The sequence below is a fragment of the Dipodomys ordii genome, unplaced genomic scaffold (genome assembly GCF_000151885.1).
Source record: "Dipodomys ordii isolate 6190 unplaced genomic scaffold, Dord_2.0 Scaffold75, whole genome shotgun sequence".
Taxonomy (NCBI): Eukaryota; Metazoa; Chordata; class Mammalia; order Rodentia; family Heteromyidae; genus Dipodomys; species Dipodomys ordii.
This window is the reverse complement of record NW_012267291.1, coordinates 6762315-6773213: the sequence shown is the minus strand read 5'-3', so window position 1 is coordinate 6773213 and position 10899 is coordinate 6762315. Positions and strand designations below refer to the sequence as shown.

Genomic DNA, 10899 nt, shown 5'->3' with positions numbered 1-10899 from the left:
CGCTCTACCACTTGAGCTACAGTGCCACTTCCGGTTTTCTGGTGGTTTATTGGAGATAGGAGTCTCACGGTCTCTCCTGCCTGGGCTGGCTTTGAACCTCGATCCTCCAGCCTCCTGAGTAGCTAGGATTACAGGCATGAGCCACCAGCGCCCGGCTCCATGAGACTCTCATCTCCAATAAACCACCAGAAAACTAGATGTGGCATTGTGGCTCTAGTGGTAGAGCACTCACCTTGAGCAGGCCCAGAGTTCAATCCCCACGACTGACCAAAAAAAATTCATATTCATATTCATAGCCAGCTGCTGGTGGCTCATACCTGTAATCCTAGCTACTTAAGAGGCTGAAATTTGAGGATGATGGTTCAAAGCCAAGACAGCAGCAAAGTCTGTAAGACTCTTATCTCCAATAAACTACCAAAAAAGCAGGTAGTGGAGCTATGGCTCAAATGGTAGAGCACTAGCCTTGAGCACCAAAGCTCAGGGACAGCACCCAGTCTCTGAGTTCAAGCCCCATGACTAGCACACACACACACAAAAGCATGTCCTTCTCCTCCCTCCCCCACCCAGTTGTGGGGCTTGAGCTTAGGATCTGGGCACTGTCCCTGAACTTTTTTGGTCTACCACTTTGAGCCACAGTGCCACTTCTGGTTTCCTTTAGTTAATTGGAGATAAAGAGTCTCATGGACTTTCCTGCCTTTGAACTGTTACCCTCAGATCTCAGCCTCCTGAGTAGCTAGGATTATAGGTGTGAGCCACCAGCCCCTGGCCAGAGTTTTGGGTTTTGTTTTTTTTTTGTTGTTTGTTTGTTTTGGTTGTGGGGCTTGAACTCTGGGCTTGAGCGCTGTCCTTGTGCTCTTCAGCTCAAGGCGAATGCTCTACCACTTGAGCCACAGCGCCACTTCTGGTTTTCTAGTGGTTTATTGGAGATAAGAGTCTCACGGACTTTCCTGCCCAGGCTAGCTTTGAACCATGATCCTTAGATCTTAGCCTCCTGAGTAGCTAGGATTATAGGCGTGAGCCACTGGCGCACAGCTTGGCCAGAGTTTTTGACATGTCCATAATTCCTATGCCAGCAGTTAGCCATTCCTTGAGATCCATCCTTAATATGATTGCTGACATCCTCCCAGGATCTCTTAGGAGCCCAGTATGAGCCTGCTCTTGGTTGATGGTGGTCTGTCTGTGCTATGTCACTTTTGGCCTTTAGGAGCTTAGTCTGAGGAAGAAAGGCCTGGAGTGCCTTGTGTCCATTCTCAAGTGCATGGTGGAGTGGAGCAAAGATCTGTACGTGAACCCCAACCACCAGACCAGCCTCGGTGAGTAGCTCTGCTGACCCTCCCTTCAGAGCAGCTGGGAAGTGTCTTGGAATAGAGCAAAACAGTTAGGTTTGCTAATAAATACCTACAGTATTATAAAGGTTCTGCTGTTTTTATTTTAATATATATATTTAATGGATTCCTTTTGGCTATACTGGGCCAAAAACTAGTCCTTGTGCTTCCTGTATGGGTGTTTTTACTAGCCATACTTCCAACCCTGATTTTGCTGATTATTTTTCAGGTAGAGTCTTACTTCCTGCCTAGCACGCACCTTAGTGCAGGCCACCTATATTAGGCTCCCTGGTAGCTAGGATTACAGGTGAATGTTATCACATCCAGTTTTTCATTGAGAAGGGGTCTCATGAACTCTTTTCTGCTTGGGCTGGCCTTGAGCCTGAACTCCAGTGGTCTCAATCTCCTAAGTGACTAGGATTACAGGTGTGCATCACTAGCACCCAGTTAAAGTGTTGCCTTTTAATCTGGAATGTTAAAGGAAATTATTGCTCCCAACATTTTTAGTATTCTCTCTTTCCCTCATCGGTTTGAAGTACCACCTTTAGGATACTCCACACGTTCCTATGCTTATAAGTCTGTTTCTGGAGTTTCTCTTCCGCTCAATTGATTTGTGTATTCTGGCACAAAGACTACATTCTTCAATTGATCAGAGTTGTATAAAAAGCTTGGAAACTTGCTAGGACACATCCTGCTCATTGTCTTCAAATGTCTTGACTATTCTTACATTTTTCATTCTGATGTGAGTTTTAGAACTCTCAAGTTCCATAAAAACTTAAGTTTCTGAGTGATACTAAATATGTATCTGCCCTTTACTGAGGATTTTGTAGAGCACAGCCTTGCTGCTATCAGACGGGCAGGAACTGTGAAGCTAGTGCTCACTTGGCCATGTCAGTGTGTCATCTTATTTGGCCTCTTTTGCTTTTATGTCACTGCAGGTCAGGAGAGGCTCACAGATCAGGAAGTAGGGGATGGGAAAGGCCTTGACATGGCGAGACGGTGCAGTGTGACGTCCATGGAGTCCACCGTGTCCTCGGGAACCCAGACCACCATTCAGGATGACCCAGAGCAGTTTGAGGTCATCAAGCAGCAAAAAGAAATCATCGAACACGGCATTGAGCTGTGAGTGGGCTACTGCTCAGAGGGCTCTCAGGACCCTGGGGACCTGAGACTGACCCCTGTCAGGGACATACCCGCAGCAGGCCAGTGCATGGGGCATTGTAATCAAGCCTGAAGGAGCCAGGCTGAGGGAGGGAGCATAGCATCTTCATGCAAGAAGAAAACATACCTGTGGGCAGCTCTAGGGCTTGTCTTTCCTTTTTGGATGACAGAAATTAAGCCACTTAAGAAAGTATGAAGCAAGGCCGGGTGCCAGTGGCTCAAACCTATAACCCTAGCTACTCACAGAGCTGAGATTTGAGGATCACAGTTCAAAGCCAGTCTGGGCAGGAAAGTCAGCGAGACTCTTATCTCCAATGAACCACCTGAAAACCAGAAGTGGAGCTGTGGCTCAAGTGGTAGAGCACTCGCCTTGAGCTGATGAGCTGAGGGACAGCGCCCAGGCCCAGAGTTTAAGCCCCACAGCCGACCAAAAAAAAGAAAGTATGAAGCAGAAATGTGAAATTCACCCATAAACTCACTTCCTGTAAAAATTACTATTGGAAACATTTTTTGTATCTGTGTATTACAAAAATTCTCAACATACAGAAAAATAATATTTCCCCTGCTTGTTTTAGCTATGTATATTTTTTGAACCATTCATGGTTTGTAACCTACCTCCAGTGCAAGGATGTTGGCCATGTAGCCATGGCATCTTTGTAATCATTAGTAAGTCTTTTTTTATTTTTTTTGGTTGGTCATGGGGCTTGAACTCTGGGCCTAGGCACTGTCCCTCAGCTCTTCAGCTCAAGGCGAGCGCTCTACCACTTGAGCTACAGTGCCACTTCCGGTTTTCTGGTGGTTATTGGAGATAGGAGTCTCACAGTCTTTCCTGCCCGGGCTGGCTTTGAACCGTGATCCTCAGATCTCAGCCTCCTGAGTAGCTAGGATTACAGGCCTGAGCCACCAGCTCCCGGCATCATTAGTAAGTCTTTACATAAGCATAATCTCATGCTGGTTAGCTTTTAAATGATGATAGTTAAGTCATTTATCCAATCATTCATTTATTGTTACTGGGGATTTTTTTTTTTGGTTCTAGGACTTGAACTCAGGGCCTGGGCACAGTCCCTGAGCCTCTTTGTGCTCAAGGCTAGCACTCTACCACTTAGCCACAGTGCCACTTCCAGTTTTTGAGTAGTTAATTGGAGAGAAGAATCTCGCAGGGACTTTTCTGCCTGGGCTGGCTTTAAACTGTGATCCTCAGATCATAGCTTCCTGAGTAGCTAAGATTACAGGTGTGAGCCACCAGTGCCCAGCACTATTACTGGGATTTAAACCTAAGGCCTCTCACATGCTAGGGCAAGCTCTACTTCTTGAGCAATATCCCCAGGCCTTATGCTTTTAGTTTGTTTTCAGATAGGGTTTCAGGATAACTTTGTCTGGAGCAGCCTTGGACCTCTTTTCCTACTCCTGTCTCCTGAGTAGCTAGGATTACAGGCAGCAGCAATCACACATTAATGGAAGTGATGTTCTCACTTCTTTCTCCTCTTCCCTCCAGTGCATTCGGTTCTCTCCACTGAAGGTAAAGTGATCTTTTAAAAGCAGAAATCAAGCCAGGTGCCAGTGTCTCCTGCCTATAATTCTAGCTATTCAGAAGGCTGAGATCTGAGGATTGAGGTTCATAGCCAACTGGGGCAAAAAAGTCTGTGAGACTCTTATCCCCAATTAACTAACAAAAAAGCTGGAAGTGGAGCTATGACTCAAGTGGAGTGCTAGCCTTTAGCACAAAAGCTTAGGGACAATGCCCAGGCCCTGAGTTCAAGCCCTAGGATTGGCACCAGAAAACAACCAGCAATCAAGCTACCTCCCTCAGGCCTAAAGGATTACAGAGTTTCTGTTCTGTACCAGGACCTGGCCCAGCCTTCCTCATTGACCCCAGCTGCCAGGCCCTTGAGTCCCTTGAACACCTTTGACCCTTGACTGTAGCAGGGAGCTTTCTCCTTGGGAGGCTCTTGGCTTTTTTAAATTCCCAACTTCCTCAAAGAGGCCTTCTGTAAGCACACCATCTCTGTCCTTGTCCAGATTTGTGTCTTCATGGCCCTGGTCCTTCTGGACTGGGTGGTATAAGGCTAAGTATGCATTAGGTACCTTTGCTTCCCTTCAACAGGAAATATAAAGTCAGAGTAACTATGTATTCTCAAGTAAAGGAAATTAAAAGCAGGCAGTCTGAGGCCGTCAGGCTGAGCCTTCCACAGAAGGACTCACTTACCTCTTATCTGTCTGCTCCACCACTACAAGCCTGTCGTTTTCATGCTCAGGGCTGCTTCATAGGTAGAATAACTGCTTGGGAGTACTAGCCATGATATGTTTATTCTGGAGAAAAAGAAAAGGGGAAAGGGCAACAAGAGAACATGCTTTCCTGAGTCAGCCTTGGTTAAGAATCTTTCCTAGACCTGCCTGTGCCCCTCCAGCCTTGGCTGTAGTTAAGGGGTTCAGGAAGTATAGTTTTTATTCCAGTGACTGGTCAGCGGAGCACCTGGGGTTCTCTGATGAAGCAGGGAGAATGGACGGGAGGACAGCCACCAGTCTCTGCTGGTCAGAAACTGAAGGTGGAGGGCTGGGAAGATGGCTCAGTGGTAGAGCGCTTGCCTTGCATGCCTGAGGCCCTGGGTTCGATTCCTCAGCACCACATAAGGAAAAAGAAAAAAGCCGGAAGTGGTTCTGTGGTTCAAGTGGTAGAGCGCTAGGCTTGAGCTGAAGAGCTGAGGGACAGCGTCCAGAGCTTAAGTGAATAGATTGTTCATAGTGTCATCATTATTCACCTTAAATGTCAGCTCTTTCTCTGCTCAGATTTTGAATATGCTACCTTTGTTCCTTCCCTTGAAACAGCTTCAACAAGAAACCCAAGAGGGGAATCCAGTTTCTCCAGGAGCAGGGCATGCTGGGAGCATCCGTTGAGGACATCGCCCAGTTTCTGCACCAGGAGGAGCGCCTGGATTCTGTAAGTGCAGGGCTGGCCCTGCCCTGGGCGGCTCTCCCTGGCCGGTGCCTCCAGATAGGCAGGGCCTGCGCTCATCCTGCTCTACCCCCGTCTGTGCTGGCCAGTGTGGCAAAAGTGTGCTTGTATATGTGGAGTTTCTCAGCTGTTAGGAACACAGCTCCCTCCTAAGCCAGTCTGTCATCCCCTCTATCTTTTACTTTTTTTTTTTTTTTAGGCTGGTACTGGTCCTTGAACTCAGGGCCAGGTTGTTGTCCCTTAGCTGTTTTTTTTTTTTTTTTTGCTCAAGGTGTACTGGTGAATTGGAGATAATAGTCTCATGGACTTTCCTTCCTGGGAAGTCTTTGAACCACTATCCTCAAATTTGAGCCTCCTGAGTGGCTGTGAGCCACGGGCACCTGGCTGTCCTCTTCATTTTTGGTCCTTCTGTGTCCCTCCCCTTCTTCCGCTGGCAGGACAGCCTGTGTCTGCAGTGGGTGGGTGGGCAGCTTCCCTTGGGCCACCTAATGTGGGCAATCAAGGCCAGAATGTTCTGACCACCCGTTGCGGGTGTCTCTGCTGTGGGACCCTGTGGACAGCTTCCAGATGTGAGTGAGTGTGCGTGTTTCAGACCCAAGTGGGAGATTTTCTGGGAGACGGTGCCAGGCTCAACAAGGAGGTGATGTATGCCTACGTGGACCAACTGGACTTTTGTGAGAAGGAGTTTGTCTCGGCACTCAGGACATTCCTGGAAGGCTTCCGTCTCCCCGGGGAAGCCCAGAAGATTGACCGCTTAATGGAGAAGTTTGCTGCAAGATACATAGAGTGCAACCAAGGGTGAGCGCTCCGCTGGCATCTCTCATGGCACAAATCTTGATTGAATGTCTCTAAAACTTGCAAGTAAGGTTTCTCTTCACTGGGCACCAGGCTCTGTGCTAAGGGTTTATCTTACATAAGACTTCAGAAAACCTTATTTGTATCTCGAGATTAAGGACCAGAGAGGTTAAGTAATTTGCCTAAGCTCACACGGCTAAAAGTAATGCTATTACTTACTTTAAAGGAGTAGTCTCATAGACTGAGAGAAAGCAGTTTAAGCACCTCTTCCCTAATAAATAACAGCTCCTTGCCGGATCTGGTTGTGCATACTTGTAGTCCCAGCACACATGAGGCAGAACCCCAAGGATCATTAGTTCAAGACCAGCATGGGCTCCACAGTGAGCTACACATAGAAACATGGTCTCAAAATGCCAAAGAGAGTGATGTAACTCAGTGACAGAGGATTGCCCAGCTTAGAGCTGTAAAGCTTAGAGCTGTAAAAACAAACTGTGCCACTCCCTGATTTAATGGATAGCCTAGATGTTAAGGATTTTGGTTCTCTCAGATTGTGTACCAAAAAATATTATAGAAATGGTTAACAGTACAGTCATTAAATGCATCATTTTATTTTGTTTGTTTATTTTGTGGGTTTGTTTCTTTAGACAAGGTATTGATGTGTAGCCCAGTCTGGCCTTGAACTCATGGTTTTTGTTATGCCTCCACCTCCCAACTGCTAAGATCACAGACTTAATCTCTGCACGTTTGTGTGTGTGTGTGTGTGTGTGTGTGTGTGTGTGTGTGTGTGTGTGTGTGTGTGTGTGTGTGTGTGTGTGTGCGAGTGCGAGTGCTTAAATTCAGCCTGGGTGTTAAGCTTTTTTTTTGTTTGTTTAAGGCTAGTGCTCTACCACTTGAGCCACATCTCCATCTTCAGCTTTTTGGTAGTTAATTGGAGATGAGAGTTTCACGTACTTTCCTCCGTTGGCTGGCTTTAAACTTCAATTCTCAGATCTCAGCCTGCCGAATAGCTAGGATTACAAGTATGAATCAACAGTGCTTGGCTGGGTTCTTTGTTGATGGATGTTTTCTGTACTTGATAGAAGTTGAAAAGAAAAACAACAACAACAACTGATGTTTTCTGAGCACTTTCTGCCTATACATCAGGCAGGCCCTGAGTTTTACCTGCATTTCCTGTCATCAGTGGGAGTAGTGTCCCATTTTACAGATTGAGCAGCCTATATAAGATTAGTCAGGGGCTGGGAAGGTGGCTCAGTGGTAGAGAACTTGCCTTGCATGCCTGAGGCCCTGGGTTCGATTCCTCAGCACCACATAAGCAAAAAGAAAAAAGCCGGAAGTGGCACTTGGCTCAAGTGGTAGAGCACTAGCCTTGAGCTGAAGAGCTGAGAGACAGCGCCCAGGCCCCGAGTTCAGGCCCCATGACCCTAAAAAAAAAAAAAAAAGATTAGCCAAGTGGTCATAACAGAGCAGAGTGAACACGCATTGCCTGACTAAGAAGCCAGCTCTCCACTGTACATGAAACCAGAAATGTCTGGGTGTGTGGTAAACTGTGCATAGAAATGGCTGAGGAGACACCCTAGTGCTGTTCTGCCACTCCATATTAACTGGTCCCAGGCCTCCAGGAGGGCCAGTTGTCCTTGGGAGGTGGCCTGGGGTGAGGGTGGGGGAGCTGAGGTGATTAAAACTCACTGGGAAGATGGAATGGACCATTGCTTTTTGTGGGGCTTCGCTCTGTTTCTGACAGTGAGTAAATGCTCACCCTGTTAAGTTCCCCGTACAGTGTGGCCTCTCCTATGCTTGGGATTTCTCACTCTCCTGGTGAAGGGGCCAGTGTGGCAGACCAGTTTTCAGCCTCAGTTCATGTATTACAGCTTAGAGCGACATAACTGTTCTCCTGGTCTCTGCTGTGCAGCAGCGGCCTTTGTCCTCTCTGCCTGGCACCTGCACACACAGGAGTGGGCAGGGTGCTTAGCTTAGCAAGCCGGAGTAAGAGGCGTCACTCTCAGGGTGAGGCAGGCCAGGAGCAGCACAGGAGTGAGTGGCTCCTAACATCTTCCCATTGCCTCTCTCTAGTTCTCATCCAAGATGTTTCCAAGAAGCCTCAGATCTATTAAGAGTCAGCTTAATAGTTAGCATTCAGTGATAGTGAGGATATGAGAATGTCTCCAGCTGGGCATCCTGTGCAGCCATGAGTCTGCTGTCAGTGACACGTGCCTGGGACCCATCCTCACATCTGGCATCTTCTCTTCCAGGCAAACTCTGTTTGCGAGCGCTGACACTGCGTATGTCCTGGCATATTCTATTATCATGCTAACCACAGATCTGCACAGCCCTCAGGTAAAGCCCGCTCATGATTCCTGTACCATCCTAGCTGCACAGGGGCTGGATATGCGCACTTGGATTTTTTTTTTTTTTTGTCTTGGAGCTTGAACTCTGGGCTTCGGTGCTGTCCCTCAGCTCTTCAGCTCAAGACTAGCACTCTACCACTTGAGCCATAGCGCCACTTCCAGATTTTTCTGCTTCTGTGGTGCTGAGGAATCAAACCCAGGGCCTCATGCATGCAAGGCAAGCTCTCTACCACTGAATTGCCTTCCCAGCCTCTGATTGTTATGAAATCTTTAAAAATTTCAGGTAAAAAATAAAATGACAAAAGAGCAGTATATTAAAATGAATCGGGGCATCAATGATAGTAAAGATCTGCCAGAGGAATATCTGTCCAGCATCTACGAGGAGATCGAGGGCAAGAAGATTGCCATGAAGGAAACAAAAGAGCACTCGATTGCAACAAAGTCTACAAAGCAGAGTAAGGTCCAGCCACAAATGGTTCTGCTAAGTCTAGTGTTTGAGTGTATCAGAATGCATGACTAATGATGCTGTTGGTAAATGAGATTTACATATCTAGGTATCTGAATAAGAATGATTAATTATGCTTATGTTAATTCTTTTATGATATGACTAGTTTCTCAATTTGTGATTAGGAACAAGAGGAATTTAAAATAGGTAATCTTAAGAGCTAAATTATCTTCTTAAAACCTTACTTTAATTCAAGTGGTGATTCTGTCAACCTTGATTAGAGCTCCTTTAATTACCTCTCAAAGCTGTCAGAGTGTAAGAGTCACTGGATGCTGTGGTTTGGGCGCTTGCTCAAGGGCAAGTCCAGCTTGTTAGCTTATTAGCTGTATAACCTCTCTGCCTTACTTTTCATGGGTGAGAAATGGTAAGCATATTTTAACAGGCTCATGGCACATTTGGTGGATTTGTGAGTTGATGATTGTGAACCTTTTGAAGCAGTGTCAGGCATGAGGCAGATGCTCCGTAAGTACTAGCCACCTTTCCGGCTCTTAACTTTCTTGTAGATGTGGCTAGTGAAAAGCAGCGGCGGCTGCTGTACAATTTGGAGATGGAGCAAATGGCTAAAACAGCCAAAGCTCTGATGGAGGCTGTGAGCCACGCCAAAGCCCCATTCACAAGTGCCACACACTTGGACCACGTCCGGCCAATGTTCAAAGTGAGTATCCTGAGAAGTTGGAATGTGGGGCTAGGACTGATTCACGGTGGGGCAGGCAATCAGCAAGTTCCCAGGGAAGAGAGGAGGAGAAGGGAAAGGCCAGGCTTCTTTGGAAGGAAGTCTTCACTGCATGTCCCTCAGTGACACTGAAGAAGGGTCAGTGCTAGTTATGGACTCTGCTGTCAGAATGTTTGGGTTTCAATCCTGGCTTTGCTGCTCTGTGTGTCTGTGACCGTGGTCTCCCTATCATCTGAAAAAAAGGTGGTCAGATCAGAGTTGGTATAAGGGCTTCCAGGAGACTGAATGACTTAATAATTGCCAGGGCAAAATATAAAAGACAAAGGAGGAGGATACTCAGAGGAGGAACACACAGGCTCAGTGCCTCTGTGCTTCTGATTGTATAAAATAACATTTATTGAAATGAATCTGTGTGTGTGTGTGTACGTATGTATGTATGTATGTACAAGGTGGGTTTGGAGTCACTTGCCTGTAATCCCAGCATTTGGGAAGCTAAAATAGGAAGATCATAAGTTCTAGGCCAGCCTGAGCTACATAGAAAGATCCTGTGTCCAAAACTAAAGATGAAACGACAGTTTTATTGTGACTTTTTCACCTCAGTAGTCTCAGGGTTAGTTTACCAGGTGAGATTAGGTAGTAGAAGCAAAAGACAATAAGTAACTGAAGGCTATTTGGGAGGCAGTACTGGGGTTTAAACTTAGGACCTAGCACTTGCTAGGCAGGAGCTCTACCACTTGAGCCGTGCCCCCAGCCCTTTTTCACTTCAGTTATTTTTCAGGTGGTATCTCATATTTTCTCCCAGGCTGGCCTCAGACTGCAATCCTTCTACTTATTACAGACAGGCCTCTTACATAGTTGCAATCACAAGTGTGCACCACTATGTCCAGCTTTTTTGTTTAGATAGATAGAGCCAACTTTTTGTCTGGGTTGGTTTCAATCCACTACCCTCCTGATCTCTACCGCCTTAGTAGCTGGAATTATAGCCATCAACCATTGTATATGACCTAATGTCTCTATTTTTAAACTCTTTAGAAAAGGTACATGTTTTGGGGCTGGGAAGGTGGCTCAGTGGTAGAGCGCTTGCCTTGCATGCCTGAGGCCCTGGGTTTGATTCCTCAGCACCACATAAGCAAAAAGAAAAA

At 46.6% G+C, this 10899-nt stretch overlaps 1 protein-coding gene across 1 annotated transcript in view; it reads left to right on the top strand.

Annotated features, from left to right (window-relative positions):
* Arfgef2 (ADP-ribosylation factor guanine nucleotide-exchange factor 2 (brefeldin A-inhibited)) overlaps positions 1-10899 on the top strand; it is a gene marked incomplete at its 5' end in the record, with an annotated part of 66187 nt that overhangs the window by 26508 nt on the left and 28780 nt on the right. Inside the window, 7 exons of the mRNA XM_013024314.1 lie at positions 1205-1313; positions 2264-2447; positions 5313-5424; positions 6032-6237; positions 8484-8568; positions 8863-9034; positions 9588-9739. Of these exons, the coding sequence (XP_012879768.1) occupies positions 1205-1313; positions 2264-2447; positions 5313-5424; positions 6032-6237; positions 8484-8568; positions 8863-9034; positions 9588-9739 (1020 nt within the window). The remainder of the gene's footprint in view (positions 1-1204; positions 1314-2263; positions 2448-5312; positions 5425-6031; positions 6238-8483; positions 8569-8862; positions 9035-9587; positions 9740-10899) is intronic.